This window comes from Labrus bergylta, chromosome 9, assembly GCF_963930695.1.
Source record: "Labrus bergylta chromosome 9, fLabBer1.1, whole genome shotgun sequence".
NCBI lineage: Eukaryota > Metazoa > Chordata > Actinopteri > Labriformes > Labridae > Labrus > Labrus bergylta.
The window spans coordinates 3,230,754-3,250,965 of record NC_089203.1 but is presented as its reverse complement, the minus strand read 5'-3'; the positions used below and the strand labels follow the sequence as shown (position 1 = coordinate 3,250,965).

Below are 20,212 nucleotides of genomic sequence, written 5' to 3'. Positions count from 1 at the left end.
GTTGATTTTGAGCTATTATTGTGAAAGCTCCGGGGGGCCAGAGGCACTGAGTATTTTTAATGTTCTAGGGGTATTCCAGGTATTCCGGGAATTCAATGTTTACAAATTAAGCACTGATGTTAACCAAGCACTTAGGGCCACACGTCCGTTTGTTATCAACGAGCTTATCCACACGCATGTTATCCAGACGCTTATCCACACGCACGTTATCCACACGCAAGTTATCCAGACGCTTATCCACACGCACGTTATCCAGACGCACGTTATCCAGACGCACGTTATCCAGACGCACGTTATCCAGACGCTTGTCCACACGCACGTTATCCACACGCACGTTATCCAGACGCTTATCCACACGCACGTTATCCAGACACTTATCTTCACGCACGTTATCCAGACGCTTATTCTCACGCACGTTATCCAGACGCACGCTATCCAGACACTTATCCACAAGTACGTTATCCAGACACTTATCCACACGCATGTTATCCAGACGCTTATCCACAAGCATGTTATCCAGGCGCTTATCCACACGCAAGTTAGCCACACGCACGTTATCCAGACACTTATCCACACGCACGTTATCCAGGCGCTTATCCTCATGCACGTTATCCAGACGCACGTTATCCAGACGCTTATCCTCACGCACGTTATCCAGACGCTTATCCACACGCATGTTATCCAGACGCTTATCCACATGCTTATCCACACGCATGTTATCCAGACGCTTATCCACACACAAGTTATCCACACGCTTATCCACACGCATGTTATCCAGTCGCTTATCCACACGCAAGTTATCCAGATGCTTATCCACACACGTTATCCAGACGCTTATCCACACGCAAGTTATCCACACGCACATTATCCTTACGCACGTTATCCTCACGCACGTTATCCAGACGCTTATCCTCACGCACGTTATCCAGACGCACGTTATCCAGACGCTTATCCACACGCATGTTATCCAGACGCTTATCCACACGCAAGTTATCCACACGCACGTTATCCAGACACTTATCCACACGCACGTTATCCAGACGCTTATCCACATGCATGTTATCCACACGCTTATCCACATGCAAGTTATCCACACGCACGTTATCCAGACACTTATCCACACGCACGTTATCCAGACGCTTATCCACATGCATGTTATCCACACGCTTATCCACACGCAAGTTATCCACATGCACGTTATCCAGCCACTTATCCACATGCACGTTATCCAGACGCTTATCCACACGCATGTTATCCAGACGCTTATCCACACGCAAGTTATCCACACGCACGTTATCCAGACGCTTATCCACACGCACGTTATCCAGACGCTTATCCACACGCAAGTTATCCAGACGCTTATCCACACGCAAGTTATCCAGACGCTTTTCCACACGCATGTTATCCATACACTTATCCACACGCAAGTTATCCACACGCACGTTATCCAGACACTTATCCCCATGCACGTTATCCAGACGCTTACCTCACGCACATTATCCAGACGCATGTTATCCAGACGCTTATCCACACGCAAGTTATCCACACGCACGTTATCCAGACACTTATCCACATGCACGTTATCCAGACGCTTATCCACACGCATGTTATCCAGACGCTTATCCACATGCATGTTATCCAGACGCTTATCCACACGCATGTTATCCAGACGCTTATCCACATGCAAGTTATGCCAGGTTATCCAGACGCTTATCCACATGCACGTTATCCAGACGCTTATCCACACACATGTTATCCAGATGCTTATCCACACGCAAGTTATCCAGACGCTTATCCACACGCATGTTATCCAGACGCTTATCCACACGCATGTTATCCAGACGCTTATCCACACGCACGTTATCCAGACGCTTATCCACATGCATGTTATCCACACGCAAGTTATCCACATGCACGTTATCCAGCCACTTATCCACACGCACATTATCTAGACGCTTATCCACACGCATGTTATCCAGACGCTTAGCCACATGCATGTTATCCAGACGCTTATCCACACGCATGTTATCCAGGCACTTATCCTCACGCACAGTATTCAGGCGCTTATCCTCATGCACGTTATCCAGACGCACGTTATCCAGACGCTTATCCTCACGCACGTTATCCAGACGCTTATCCACACGCATGTTATCCAGACGCTTATCCACATGCAAGTTATCCACACGCTTATCCACACGCATGTTATCCAGACGCTTATCCACACGCACGTTATCCAGACGCTTATCCACACGCAAGTTATCCAGACGCTTATCCACACGCATGTTATCCAGACGCTTATCCACACGCAAGTTATCCACACGCACGTTATCCAGACGCTTATCCACACGCACGTTATCCAGACGCTTATCCACACGCAAGTTATCCAGACGCTTATCCACACGCAAGTTATCCAGACGCTTTTCCACACGCATGTTATCCATACACTTATCCACACGCAAGTTATCCACACGCACGTTATCCAGACACTTATCCCCATGCACGTTATCCAGACGCTTACCTCACGCACATTATCCAGACGCATGTTATCCAGACGCTTATCCACACGCAAGTTATCCACACGCACGTTATCCAGACACTTATCCACATGCACGTTATCCAGACGCTTATCCACACGCATGTTATCCAGACGCTTATCCACATGCATGTTATCCAGACGCTTATCCACACGCATGTTATCCAGACGCTTATCCACATGCAAGTTATGCCAGGTTATCCAGACGCTTATCCACATGCACGTTATCCAGACGCTTATCCACACACATGTTATCCAGATGCTTATCCACACGCAAGTTATCCAGACGCTTATCCACACGCATGTTATCCAGACGCTTATCCACACGCATGTTATCCAGACGCTTATCCACACGCACGTTATCCAGACGCTTATCCACATGCATGTTATCCACACGCAAGTTATCCACATGCACGTTATCCAGCCACTTATCCACACGCACATTATCTAGACGCTTATCCACACGCATGTTATCCAGACGCTTAGCCACATGCATGTTATCCAGACGCTTATCCACACGCATGTTATCCAGGCACTTATCCTCACGCACAGTATTCAGGCGCTTATCCTCATGCACGTTATCCAGACGCACGTTATCCAGACGCTTATCCTCACGCACGTTATCCAGACGCTTATCCACACGCATGTTATCCAGACGCTTATCCACATGCAAGTTATCCACACGCTTATCCACACGCATGTTATCCAGACGCTTATCCACACGCACGTTATCCAGACGCTTATCCACACGCACGTTATCCAGACACTTATCCACACGCATGTTATCCAGACGCTTATCCACACGCATGTTATCCAGACACTTATCCACATGCAAGTTATCCCAGGTTATCCAGACGCTTATCCACATGCATGTTATCCAGACGCTTATCCACACACATGTTATCCAGATGCTTATCCACACGCAAGTTATCCAGACGCTTATCCACACGCATGTTATCCAGACGCTTATCCACACGCATGTTATCCAGACGCTTATCCACGTGCAAGTTATCCAGACGCAAGTTATCCAGACGCTTATCCTCACACACGTTATCCACACGCAAGTTATCCAGACGCTTATCCTCACACACGTTATCCACACGCAAGTTATCCAGACGCTTATACACACGCATGTTATCCAGACGCTTATCCACACGCAAGTTATCCACACGCACGTTATCCAGACGCATATCCACACGCACGTTATCCAGACGCTTATCCACACGCATGTTATCCAGACGCTTATCCACGTGCAAGTTATCCAGACGCAAGTTATCCAGACGCTTATCCTCACACACGTTATCCACACGCAAGTTATCCAGACGCTTATCCTCACACACGTTATCCACACGCAAGTTATCCAGACGCTTATACACACGCATGTTATCCAGACGCTTATCCACACGCAAGTTATCCACACGCACGTTATCCAGACGCATATCCACACGCACGTTATCCAGACGCTTATCCACACGCATGTTATCCAGGCGCTTATCCACATTCAAGTTATCCACACGCACATTATCCAGACACTTATCCTCACGCACGTTATCCAGACGCACGTTATCCAGACGTTTATCCTCATGCACCTTATCCAGACACTTATCCACACGCATGTTATACAGATGCTTATCCACATGCAAGTTATCCACACGCTTATCCACACGCAAGTTATCCAGACGCTTATCCACACGCATGTTTTCCAGACACTTATCCACACGCACGTTATCCAGACGCTTATCCACAGGCATGTTATCCACACGCTTATCCACATGCAAGTTATCCACACGCTTATCCACACGCAAGTTATCCACATGCACGTTATCCAGCCACTTATCCTCACGCACGTTATCCAGACACACGTTATCCAGATGCTTATCCTCAGGCACGTTATCCAGACGCTTATCCACACGCATGTTATCCAGGCGCTTATCCACATGCAAGTTATCCCAGGTTATCCAGACGCTTATCCACATGCACGTTATCCAGACGCTTATCCACACACATGTTATCCAGATGCTTATCCACACGCAAGTTATCCAGACGCTTATCCACACGCATGTTATCCAGACGCTTATCCACACGCAAGTTATCCACACGCACGTTATCCAGACTCTTATCCAGACGCACGTTATCCAGACGCTTATCTTCACGCACGTTATCCAGACGCTTATCCACACACATGTTATCCAGACGCTTATCCACATGCAAGTTATCCAGACGCTTATCCACATGCACGTTATCCACACGCATGTTATCCAGACGCTTATCCACACGCAAGTTATCCAGACGCTTATCCACACGCATGTTTTCCAGACACTTATCCACACGCACGTTATCCAGACGCTTATCCACAGGCATGTTATCCACACGCTTATCCACATGCAAGTTATCCACACGCTTATCCACACGCAAGTTATCCACATGCACGTTATCCAGCCACTTATCCTCACGCACGTTATCCAGACACACGTTATCCAGATGCTTATCCTCAGGCACGTTATCCAGACGCTTATCCACACGCATGTTATCCAGGCGCTTATCCACATGCAAGTTATCCCAGGTTATCCAGACGCTTATCCACATGCACGTTATCCAGACGCTTATCCACACACATGTTATCCAGATGCTTATCCACACGCAAGTTATCCAGACGCTTATCCACACGCATGTTATCCAGACGCTTATCCACACGCAAGTTATCCACACGCACGTTATCCAGACTCTTATCCAGACGCACGTTATCCAGACGCTTATCTTCACGCACGTTATCCAGACGCTTATCCACACACATGTTATCCAGACGCTTATCCACATGCAAGTTATCCCAAGTTATCCAGACGCTTATCCACATGCACGTTATCCACACGCATGTTATCCAGACGCTTATCCACATGCAAGTTATCCCAAGTTATCCAGACGCTTATCCACATGCAAGTTATCCACACGCACATTATCCAGACACTTATCCTCACGCACGTTATCCAGACGCACGTTATCCAGACGTTTATCCTCATGCACCTTATCCAGACGCTTATCCACACGCATGTTATCCAGATGCTTATCCACACGCAAGTTATCCACACGCTTATCCACACGCAAGTTATCCAGACGCTTATCCACACGCATGTTTTCCAGACACTTATCCACACGCATGTTATCCACACGCTTATCCACACGCAAGTTATCCACACACTTATCCACACGCAAGTTATCCACACGCTTATCCACACGCAAGTTATCCACATGCACGTTATCCAGCCACTTATCCTCACGCACGTTATCCAGACACACGTTATCCAGATGCTTATCCTCAGGCACGTTATCCAGACGCTTATCCACACGCATGTTATCCAGACGCTTATCCACATGCAAGTTATCCCAGGTTATCCAGACGCTTATCCACATGCACGTTATCCAGACGCTTATCCACACACATGTTATCCAGATGCTTATCCACACGCAAGTTATCCAGACGCTTATCCACACGCATGTTATCCAGACGCTTATCCACACGCAAGTTATACACACGCACGTTATCCAGACTCTTATCCAGACGCACGTTATCCAGACGCTTATCTTCACGCACGTTATCCAGACGCTTATCCACACACATGTTATCCAGACGCTTATCCACATGCAAGTTATCCCAAGTTATCCAGACACTTATCCACATGCACGTTATCCACACGCATGTTATCCAGACGCTTATCCACACGCAAGTTATCCACACGCACGTTATCCAGACTCTTATCCAGACGCACGTTATCCAGACGCTTATCTTCACACACGTTATCCAGACGCTTATCCACACACATGTTATCCAGACGCTTATCCACATGCAAGTTATCCCAAGTTATCCAGACGCTTATCCTCACGCACGTTATCCAGACGCACGTTATCCAGACGTTTATCCTCATGCACCTTATCCAGACGCTTATCCACACGCATGTTATCCAGATGCTTATCCACATGCAAGTTATCCACACGCTTATCCACACGCAAGTTATCCAGACGCTTATCCACACGCACGTTATCCAGACACTTATCCACAGGCATGTTATCCAGACGCTTATCCACATGCAAGTTATCCCAAGTTATCCAGACGCTTATCCACATGCAAGTTATCCACACGCACATTATCCAGACACTTATCCTCACGCACGTTATCCAGACGCACGTTATCCAGACGTTTATCCTCATGCACCTTATCCAGACGCTTATCCACACGCATGTTATCCAGATGCTTATCCACATGCAAGTTATCCACACGCTTATCCACACGCAAGTTATCCAGACGCTTATCCACACGCATGTTTTCCAGACACTTATCCACACGCATGTTATCCACACGCTTATCCACACGCAAGTTATCCACACACTTATCCACACGCAAGTTATCCACACGCTTATCCACACGCAAGTTATCCACATGCACGTTATCCAGCCACTTATCCTCACGCACGTTATCCAGACACACGTTATCCAGATGCTTATCCTCAGGCACGTTATCCAGACGCTTATCCACACGCATGTTATCCAGACGCTTATCCACATGCAAGTTATCCCAGGTTATCCAGACGCTTATCCACATGCACGTTATCCAGACGCTTATCCACACACATGTTATCCAGATGCTTATCCACACGCAAGTTATCCAGACGCTTATCCACACGCATGTTATCCAGACGCTTATCCACACGCAAGTTATCCACACGCACGTTATCCAGACTCTTATCCAGACGCACGTTATCCAGACGCTTATCTTCACGCACGTTATCCAGACGCTTATCCACACACATGTTATCCAGACGCTTATCCACATGCAAGTTATCCCAAGTTATCCAGACGCTTATCCACATGCACGTTATCCACACGCATGTTATCCAGACGCTTATCCACATGCAAGTTATCCCAAGTTATCCAGACGCTTATCCACATGCAAGTTATCCACACGCACATTATCCAGACACTTATCCTCACGCACGTTATCCAGACGCACGTTATCCAGACGTTTATCCTCATGCACCTTATCCAGACGCTTATCCACACGCATGTTATCCAGATGCTTATCCACATGCAAGTTATCCACACGCTTATCCACACGCAAGTTATCCAGACGCTTATCCACACGCATGTTTTCCAGACACTTATCCACACGCATGTTATCCACACGCTTATCCACACGCAAGTTATCCACACACTTATCCACACGCAAGTTATCCACACGCTTATCCACACGCAAGTTATCCACATGCACGTTATCCAGCCACTTATCCTCACGCACGTTATCCAGACACACGTTATCCAGATGCTTATCCTCAGGCACGTAATCCAGACGCTTATCCACACGCATGTTATCCAGACGCTTATCCACATGCAAGTTATCCCAGGTTATCCAGACGCTTATCCACATGCACGTTATCCAGACGCTTATCCACACACATGTTATCCAGATGCTTATCCACACGCAAGTTATCCAGACGCTTATCCACACGCATGTTATCCAGACGCTTATCCACACGCAAGTTATACACACGCACGTTATCCAGACTCTGATCCAGACGCACGTTATCCAGACGCTTATCTTCACGCACGTTATCCAGACGCTTATCCACACACATGTTATCCAGACGCTTATCCACATGCAAGTTATCCCAAGTTATCCAGACGCTTATCCACATGCACGTTATCCACACGCATGTTATCCAGACGCTTATCCACACGCAAGTTATCCACACGCACGTTATCCAGACTCTTATCCAGACGCACGTTATCCAGACGCTTATCTTCACACACGTTATCCAGACGCTTATCCACACACATGTTATCCAGACGCTTATCCACATGCAAGTTATCCCAAGTTATCCAGACGCTTATCCACATGCACGTTATCCAGACGAACATTATCCAGACACTTATCCTCACGCACGTTATCCAGACGCACGTTATCCAGACGTTTATCCTCATGCACCTTATCCAGACGCTTATCCACACGCATGTTATCCAGATGCTTATCCACATGCAAGTTATCCAGACGCTTATCCACACGCAAGTTATCCAGACGCTTATCCACACGCATGTTTTCCAGACACTTATCCACACGCACGTTATCCAGACGCTTATCCACAGGCATGTTATCCAGACGCTTATCCACATGCAAGTTATCCCAAGTTATCCAGACGCTTATCCACATGCAAGTTATCCACACGCACATTATCCAGACACTTATCCTCACGCACGTTATCCAGACGCACGTTATCCAGACGTTTATCCTCATGCACCTTATCCAGACGCTTATCCACACGCATGTTATCCAGATGCTTATCCACATGCAAGTTATCCACACGCTTATCCACACGCAAGTTATCCAGACGCTTATCCACACGCATGTTTTCCAGACACTTATCCACACGCATGTTATCCACACGCTTATCCACACGCAAGTTATCCACACACTTATCCACACGCAAGTTATCCACACGCTTATCCACACGCAAGTTATCCACATGCACGTTATCCAGCCACTTATCCTCACGCACGTTATCCAGACACACGTTATCCAGATGCTTATCCTCAGGCACGTTATCCAGACGCTTATCCACACGCATGTTATCCAGACGCTTATCCACATGCAAGTTATCCCAGGTTATCCAGACGCTTATCCACATGCACGTTATCCAGACGCTTATCCACACACATGTTATCCAGATGCTTATCCACACGCAAGTTATCCAGACGCTTATCCACACGCATGTTATCCAGACGCTTATCCACACGCAAGTTATACACACGCACGTTATCCAGACTCTTATCCAGACGCACGTTATCCAGACGCTTATCTTCACGCACGTTATCCAGACGCTTATCCACACACATGTTATCCAGACGCTTATCCACATGCAAGTTATCCCAAGTTATCCAGACACTTATCCACATGCACGTTATCCACACGCATGTTATCCAGACGCTTATCCACACGCAAGTTATCCACACGCACGTTATCCAGACTCTTATCCAGACGCACGTTATCCAGACGCTTATCTTCACACACGTTATCCAGACGCTTATCCACACACATGTTATCCAGACGCTTATCCACATGCAAGTTATCCCAAGTTATCCAGACGCTTATCCTCACGCACGTTATCCAGACGCACGTTATCCAGACGTTTATCCTCATGCACCTTATCCAGACGCTTATCCACACGCATGTTATCCAGATGCTTATCCACATGCAAGTTATCCACACGCTTATCCACACGCAAGTTATCCAGACGCTTATCCACACGCATGTTTTCCAGACACTTATCCACACGCACGTTATCCAGACACTTATCCACAGGCATGTTATCCAGACGCTTATCCACATGCAAGTTATCCCAAGTTATCCAGACGCTTATCCACATGCAAGTTATCCACACGCACATTATCCAGACACTTATCCTCACGCACGTTATCCAGACGCACGTTATCCAGACGTTTATCCTCATGCACCTTATCCAGACGCTTATCCACACGCATGTTATCCAGATGCTTATCCACATGCAAGTTATCCACACGCTTATCCACACGCAAGTTATCCAGACGCTTATCCACACGCATGTTTTCCAGACACTTATCCACACGCATGTTATCCACACGCTTATCCACACGCAAGTTATCCACACACTTATCCACACGCAAGTTATCCACACGCTTATCCACACGCAAGTTATCCACATGCACGTTATCCAGCCACTTATCCTCACGCACGTTATCCAGACACACGTTATCCAGATGCTTATCCTCAGGCACGTTATCCAGACGCTTATCCACACGCATGTTATCCAGACGCTTATCCACATGCAAGTTATCCCAGGTTATCCAGACGCTTATCCACATGCACGTTATCCAGACGCTTATCCACACACATGTTATCCAGATGCTTATCCACACGCAAGTTATCCAGACGCTTATCCACACGCATGTTATCCAGACGCTTATCCACACGCAAGTTATACACACGCACGTTATCCAGACTCTTATCCAGACGCACGTTATCCAGACGCTTATCTTCACGCACGTTATCCAGACGCTTATCCACACACATGTTATCCAGACGCTTATCCACATGCAAGTTATCCCAAGTTATCCAGACGCTTATCCACATGCACGTTATCCAGACGAACATTATCCACACGCACATTATCCAGACGCTTATCCTCACGCACGTTATCCTCACGCACGTTATCCAGACGCTTATCCTCACACACGTTATCCACACGCAAGTTATCCAGACGCTTATACACACGCATGTTATCCAGACGCTTATCCACACGCAAGTTATCCACACGCACGTTATCCAGACGCTTATCCACACGCACGTTATCCACACGCTTATCCACACGCAAGTTATCCAGACGCTTATCCACACGCATGTTATCCAGACGCTTATCCACATGCAAGTTATCCACATGCTTATCCGCACGCAAGTTATCCAGACGCTTATCCACACGCATGTTATCCAGACGCTTATCCACATGCAAGTTATCCAGACGCTTATCCACACGCAAGTTATCCAGGCGCTTATCCACACGCACGTTATCCAGACGCACGTTATCCAGACGCTTATCCTCATGCACGTTATCCAGACGCTTATCCACATGCAAGTTATCCAGACGCTTATCCACACGCATGTTATCCACACGCTTATCCACACGCAAGTTATCCACACACTTATCCACACGCAAGTTATCCACACGCTTATCCACACGCAAGTTATCCACATGCACGTTATCCAGCCACTTATCCTCACGCACGTTATCCAGACACACGTTATCCAGATGCTTATCCTCAGGCACGTTATCCAGACGCTTATCCACACGCATGTTATCCAGACGCTTATCCACATGCAAGTTATCCCAGGTTATCCAGACGCTTATCCACATGCACGTTATCCAGACGCTTATCCACACACATGTTATCCAGATGCTTATCCACACGCAAGTTATCCAGACGCTTATCCACACGCATGTTATCCAGACGCTTATCCACACGCAAGTTATACACACGCACGTTATCCAGACTCTTATCCAGACGCACGTTATCCAGACGCTTATCTTCACGCACGTTATCCAGACGCTTATCCACACACATGTTATCCAGACGCTTATCCACATGCAAGTTATCCCAAGTTATCCAGACACTTATCCACATGCACGTTATCCACACGCATGTTATCCAGACGCTTATCCACACGCAAGTTATCCACACGCACGTTATCCAGACTCTTATCCAGACGCACGTTATCCAGACGCTTATCTTCACACACGTTATCCAGACGCTTATCCACACACATGTTATCCAGACGCTTATCCACATGCAAGTTATCCCAAGTTATCCAGACGCTTATCCTCACGCACGTTATCCAGACGCACGTTATCCAGACGTTTATCCTCATGCACCTTATCCAGACGCTTATCCACACGCATGTTATCCAGATGCTTATCCACATGCAAGTTATCCACACGCTTATCCACACGCAAGTTATCCAGACGCTTATCCACACGCATGTTTTCCAGACACTTATCCACACGCACGTTATCCAGACACTTATCCACAGGCATGTTATCCAGACGCTTATCCACATGCAAGTTATCCCAAGTTATCCAGACGCTTATCCACATGCAAGTTATCCACACGCACATTATCCAGACACTTATCCTCACGCACGTTATCCAGACGCACGTTATCCAGACGTTTATCCTCATGCACCTTATCCAGACGCTTATCCACACGCATGTTATCCAGATGCTTATCCACATGCAAGTTATCCACACGCTTATCCACACGCAAGTTATCCAGACGCTTATCCACACGCATGTTTTCCAGACACTTATCCACACGCATGTTATCCACACGCTTATCCACACGCAAGTTATCCACACACTTATCCACACGCAAGTTATCCACACGCTTATCCACACGCAAGTTATCCACATGCACGTTATCCAGCCACTTATCCTCACGCACGTTATCCAGACACACGTTATCCAGATGCTTATCCTCAGGCACGTTATCCAGACGCTTATCCACACGCATGTTATCCAGACGCTTATCCACATGCAAGTTATCCCAGGTTATCCAGACGCTTATCCACATGCACGTTATCCAGACGCTTATCCACACACATGTTATCCAGATGCTTATCCACACGCAAGTTATCCAGACGCTTATCCACACGCATGTTATCCAGACGCTTATCCACACGCAAGTTATACACACGCACGTTATCCAGACTCTTATCCAGACGCACGTTATCCAGACGCTTATCTTCACGCACGTTATCCAGACGCTTATCCACACACATGTTATCCAGACGCTTATCCACATGCAAGTTATCCCAAGTTATCCAGACGCTTATCCACATGCACGTTATCCAGACGAACATTATCCACACGCACATTATCCAGACGCTTATCCTCACGCACGTTATCCTCACGCACGTTATCCAGACGCTTATCCTCACACACGTTATCCACACGCAAGTTATCCAGACGCTTATACACACGCATGTTATCCAGACGCTTATCCACACGCAAGTTATCCACACGCACGTTATCCAGACGCTTATCCACACGCACGTTATCCACACGCTTATCCACACGCAAGTTATCCAGACGCTTATCCACACGCATGTTATCCAGACGCTTATCCACATGCAAGTTATCCACATGCTTATCCGCACGCAAGTTATCCAGACGCTTATCCACACGCATGTTATCCAGACGCTTATCCACATGCAAGTTATCCAGACGCTTATCCACACGCAAGTTATCCAGGCGCTTATCCACACGCACGTTATCCAGACGCACGTTATCCAGACGCTTATCCTCATGCACGTTATCCAGACGCTTATCCACATGCAAGTTATCCAGACGCTTATCCACACGCATGTTATCCAGACGCTTATCCACACGCAAGTTATCCAGAAGCTTATCCACACGCAAGTTATCCACATGCTTATCCGCACGCAAGTTATCCAGACGCTTATCCACACGCATGTTATCCAGACGCTTATCCACATGCAAGTTATCCAGACGCTTATCCACACGCAAGTTATCCAGGCGCTTATCCACACGCACGTTATCCAGACGCACGTTATCCAGACGCTTATCCTCATGCACGTTATCCAGACGCTTATCCACATGCAAGTTATCCAGACGCTTATCCACACGCATGTTATCCAGACGCTTATCCACACACAAGTTATCCAGAAGCTTATCCACACGCAAGTTATCCAGACGCTTATCCACATGCAAGTTATCCAGACGCTTATCCACACGCATGTTATCCAGACGCTTATCCACACGCAAGTTATCCAGAAGCTTATCCACATGCATGTTATCCAGACGCTTATCCATACACAATTTATCCACACGCTTATCCACACGCATGTTTTCCAGACGCTTATCCACACGCAAGTTATCCAGACACTTATCCTCACGCACATTATCCAGACGCTTATCCTCACGCACGTTATCCAGACGCACGTTATCCAGACACTTATCCACACGCACGTTATCCAGACACTTATCCACACGCATGTTATCCAGACGCTTATCCACATGCATGTTATCCAGACGCTTATCCACACGCAAGTTATCCACACGCACGTTATCCAGACTCTTATCCAGACGCACGTTATCCAGACGCTTATCTTCACACACGTTATCCAGACGCTTATCCACACACATGTTATCCAGACGCTTATCCACATGCAAGTTATCCCAAGTTATCCAGACGCTTATCCACATGCACGTTATCCAGACGAACATTATCCAGACACTTATCCTCACGCACGTTATCCAGACGCACGTTATCCAGACGTTTATCCTCATGCACCTTATCCAGACGCTTATCCACACGCATGTTATCCAGATGCTTATCCACATGCAAGTTATCCACACGCTTATCCACACGCAAGTTATCCAGACGCTTATCCACACGCATGTTTTCCAGACACTTATCCACACGCACGTTATCCAGACGCTTATCCACAGGCATGTTATCCAGACGCTTATCCACATGCAAGTTATCCCAAGTTATCCAGACGCTTATCCACATGCAAGTTATCCACACGCACATTATCCAGACACTTATCCTCACGCACGTTATCCAGACGCACGTTATCCAGACGTTTATCCTCATGCACCTTATCCAGACGCTTATCCACACGCATGTTATCCAGATGCTTATCCACATGCAAGTTATCCACACGCTTATCCACACGCAAGTTATCCAGACGCTTATCCACACGCATGTTTTCCAGACACTTATCCACACGCATGTTATCCAGACACACGTTATCCAGATGCTTATCCTCAGGCACGTTATCCAGACGCTTATCCACACGCATGTTATCCAGACGCTTATCCACATGCAAGTTATCCCAGGTTATCCAGACGCTTATCCACATGCACGTTATCCAGACGCTTATCCACACACATGTTATCCAGATGCTTATCCACACGCAAGTTATCCAGACGCTTATCCACACGCATGTTATCCAGACGCTTATCCACACGCAAGTTATACACACGCACGTTATCCAGACTCTTATCCAGACGCACGTTATCCAGACGCTTATCTTCACGCACGTTATCCAGACGCTTATCCACACACATGTTATCCAGACGCTTATCCACATGCAAGTTATCCCAAGTTATCCAGACGCTTATCCACATGCACGTTATCCAGACGAACATTATCCACACGCACATTATCCAGACGCTTATCCTCACGCACGTTATCCTCACGCACGTTATCCAGACGCTTATCCTCACACACGTTATCCACACGCAAGTTATCCAGACGCTTATACACACGCATGTTATCCAGACGCTTATCCACACGCAAGTTATCCACACGCACGTTATCCAGACGCTTATCCACACGCACGTTATCCACACGCTTATCCACACGCAAGTTATCCAGACGCTTATCCACACGCATGTTATCCAGACGCTTATCCACATGCAAGTTATCCACATGCTTATCCGCACGCAAGTTATCCAGACGCTTATCCACACGCATGTTATCCAGACGCTTATCCACATGCAAGTTATCCAGACGCTTATCCACACGCAAGTTATCCAGGCGCTTATCCACACGCACGTTATCCAGACGCACGTTATCCAGACGCTTATCCTCATGCACGTTATCCAGACGCTTATCCACATGCAAGTTATCCAGACGCTTATCCACACGCATGTTATCCAGACGCTTATCCACACGCAAGTTATCCAGAAGCTTATCCACACGCAAGTTATCCACATGCTTATCCGCACGCAAGTTATCCAGACGCTTATCCACACGCATGTTATCCAGACGCTTATCCACATGCAAGTTATCCAGACGCTTATCCACACGCAAGTTATCCAGGCGCTTATCCACACGCACGTTATCCAGACGCACGTTATCCAGACGCTTATCCTCATGCACGTTATCCAGACGCTTATCCACATGCAAGTTATCCAGACGCTTATCCACACGCATGTTATCCAGACGCTTATCCACACGCAAGTTATCCAGAAGCTTATCCACACGCAAGTTATCCAGACGCTTATCCACATGCAAGTTATCCAGACGCTTATCCACACGCATGTTATCCAGACGCTTATCCACACGCAAGTTATCCAGAAGCTTATCCACATGCATGTTATCCAGACGCTTATCCATACACAATTTATCCACACGCTTATCCACACGCATGTTTTCCAGACGCTTATCCACACGCAAGTTATCCAGACACTTATCCTCACGCACATTATCCAGACGCTTATCCTCACGCACGTTATCCAGACGCACGTTATCCAGACACTTATCCACACGCACGTTATCCAGACACTTATCCACACGCATGTTATCCAGACGCTTATCCACATGCATGTTATCCAGACGCTTATCCACACGCAAGTTATCCACACGCACGTTATCCAGACTCTTATCCAGACGCACGTTATCCAGACGCTTATCCACACGGACGTTATCCAGACGCTTATCCACACGCATGTTATCCAGACACTCATCCACATGCAAGTTGTCCACACACTTATCCAGACGCTTATCCACACGCATGTTATCCAGACGCTTATCCACACGACAAGTTATCCACACGCATGTTATCCAGACGCTTATCCACACGCACGTTATCCAGACGCTTATCCTCACGCACGTTATCCTAGACCTAAGTAAAATACTACAGAGCCACAGGTACGTTGCCGCTACGCCGGCATGTATTTGGTAATGACATTTGGGACGCCACCACCGCCTCAAAGCCATTACGTCACATCTGATGTCTCATTATACATTAAATACAATGCTAATGTGGCAAGGGTTGATGAATGGTAATATCTTATGTCAAATAATAACCGACAAAGCCACCTGGGGGCTTGCACCCCAGGAAATACACAACTTAAAACTCCAAATGTAAATAATTAAGACACGGATTCGTACACTGATGAGGCAGAGACGTGGTTTCAAAAGAATTTAAGGGATTTATTTGAATAAATCAAAGGAAATATGCAAACTAAAGTGGACTGAAGCTGTGGGGAAGAAAAAAATGGTTAAACAATATAATAATGCAAATACTAATAAGGACAATTAAGATATATTTTTATTGATCACAGAATCTAAAATATGTAAAATGTAAAGTTGAGGTTTAAAACACTACCATTCTAGAAATAAACCAAAACTGAGCTTAAGCCAGTATTGAAGAGGCAGACTACACTGAAGAAGGTGTGGGGGTGCTACCACATACTCACCTTTGTGAAGCACAGCAAATCTCACAGTAATCCAAACTTTAGTGCAGTCTAATTGTGACCCAGTGCTCTTAACTCGCATGCAAAGTGTGGGGACCTCACCCTGGGTACCTAGCCTCCCCAACTAAGTGGCTCAGTGGCTGAAAGAAAAACAAATAATTAAATAATCAAAACAAAGGAAACAAGCAATTTCCAGTTGGTTGACGGCAAACTAAATAAACTAATAAACACTAAGTCAAAGTAATACAAAAACAGAAAAATATGAACAAACAAAACAAAACTAACAGGGACAATCAATGAGTTAAAGGGCCCAAAAAGAAAAGTATTTAAACTAAAGGCAAACACTACAAAAAGAGGCAAAACAGCAGAAAAGGAAGCAAAACAGCAGAAAAAGGGCAAAACAGCAGCAGTTAAAGCCCACAATTGCACCACAAGTGGGCAGTATATAGTGGAGTACAGTAAGCTCTGAACAGCTCAGTTTTAACATTGTCTGAGCACATTGAAAATTTACGTGCCAGCATTGAGCAGCTTGAGCATACAGTTTGCAGCACTGACGCTGCACATCATCATCATCACTCAAGTCATTCCTGATAATATGTCCCAGATATTTGACTTTATCTACCACACTCAGGGCTTGATCAGAGATAAAGAATGAAGGAAAATTATGCTTTCGATCGTCCTTTGATTTTACTATCATGACAATGGTCTTCTTGCTATTATACTTTATGTCACACTGCACTCCATAACTCGAGCAGATTCTTAGAAGTTGCTGTAGGCCAGCACTATAAGGTGACAAGATTACTAAGTCATCAGCATACATCAAATGGTTAACGATTCTATCTCCAACCATACAACCAGTCTTACAAGCTTTAAGCTGTTCAGAGAGATCGACCATATACATATTAAAAAGAAGTGGTGGCAGAATTCCACCTTGTCGGACCCCATTGGTCACTGAAAAGGGTGCCAATATACTCCTGCCCCATCGGGCGCATATGGATTGATGCAAATACCAGAAATGCAATATTCTTATCAAATAAGGTGGGACCCCTCTGTTATGTAATTTCGTAAATAATTCACAGTGTTTTATCCTACCAAAGGCTTTGGACGCATCCAGAAAACACATAAATATAGTCAAGTTTTTTCTCCTGTACATGTTAACAACTTCCTTCAGAGCATACACATATCTGTATTGTGTTTATTCAAAATGTTGGTCTGTTTTCGCAATGTATTCCTGAAGGCGATCCAAGAGAATTAGTTCTAATACTTTTGAGAGTATACTAGCCAGGGCAATTGGTCTGTAGTTCTCACTGCTGGATATTTTACCAGTTTCTTCTTTGACTACTGGCACTAGTAACACAGACAACATAGAATCAGGTAGCACACCATGCATCAACAAACCATTATCATCATTATAATCAATCATTCAAATCTTTGTCCTGTGGCTTATCGTGGTGATCACTGGTAGTATCTTCATGAACATCTGTCTGTATATAGCCTCAGTTCTTTCTCACTGAAAATGCAGGTTGGACTTCTAACTTTAATTGTTCCTGGTGGCATCTTTATGAGCTGAGTTTATGTTTGAGTCATCTTCTGTTAGCTTCGATTTCATCAGTCTAAAGAATCTGAAGACAAACACAGTGTTGTCTGTATTCTGAGTGAGATACTGTTCTAATAGAAACAGAGAGAACTGTGGAGAACTTCAGCTCTGCCTCCTGATTACTGATTATCCATCTGCTAGTTTGAACTGGAACAATCTGATTAAAAATTATCTTTGTTCTAAATGCTTTCATTAACCAGCTGTATATCTGTATCAGGATGCAGGAACAGAGACCAGACTCTCCTGGACCCAGCTGTGTGTCCATGAACAGTTACCGGTCTATAGATCGTTTTATTGACTTTAAAGATGGACTTCCTGCTGATGGACGGTAAGAATTAAAAATCAAGTTAATGTTCTGACTCTGTTGTTCAAAGACTCATATCTCGGCTCAGAGCTTCATAATATATGACCTGTTGTTCTCTTGTGTAATATGTCCTGTAACAGAGTTTTGTCTGTGTGTGTGTGTGTGTGTTATGGTGTGCCGAATGGTTCATCACATGCACGCAGGATGTACGCACAAGTTATTATTTCATGAAAGTCCCATGCGTACAGATTTTTTTTCTCACTGTCCACTGAACAGCTCCTACATTGCACCTTTTTTGTTTTATATTTTACATTTTTAAATTCTATTTTATATATTGTAATATCTTCTTATACTGTATTATTTAAGTTGTTGCTAGTTCTGCTTTATTTCCTTGTTAATTGTTTAGCACCAATACACCAAGTCAAATTCCTTGTGAAAATGTACTTGGCAATAAAATGATTCTGATATGAATATGAATATGTTGTCACAAACACACAGAGTGTCTTTGATGCAAACTTTGTCATCTTCGGGTATTTCACTGCCAGGCATCAAATGTTTCCAAATGAACAGACACCTTTAGCGTCTGATCAGCTCAGTGTGGTGTGCACATTCCTGAGCCTGGCAGTCCGTTATTCTTCGTGTCCGTATTATCGTGATCTAACTGCCACTGACTTTTTATGCACCATGAATCTGTGCCATCTCCTTGTGTAATTCAAGGAAGCATTTCAGCGCTGCTCCAAATATCATTAAACTATGTTTAATCTCGTTTTGGGGCACCAACCTGTAATCAGGTAAATATAACCAAAATATCACTCAAATCAGTCTCAAATTAGTTATTTAATTACTAATATTATTAATAATTAATAACTATATTTAATAAATTGAAGGCGTGAAATCCGTACACAAAGCCTTCGCACCCAGCTTATATCACAATGCAAATACACCAGTAACCACAAACAACTGCTCTCTTAAAT

General features: G+C 45.6%; 1 protein-coding gene across 1 annotated transcript in view; it reads left to right on the top strand.

Moving 5' to 3' along the window:
* The window catches only part of LOC136179991 (NACHT, LRR and PYD domains-containing protein 3-like), a 53,462-nt gene that overhangs the window by 3,245 nt on the left and 30,005 nt on the right, over positions 1-20,212 (top strand). The window contains exon 2 of the mRNA XM_065959004.1: positions 19,152-19,262. Within this exon, the coding sequence (XP_065815076.1) occupies positions 19,153-19,262 (110 nt within the window). The 5' untranslated portion in view covers position 19,152. The remainder of the gene's footprint in view (positions 1-19,151; positions 19,263-20,212) is intronic.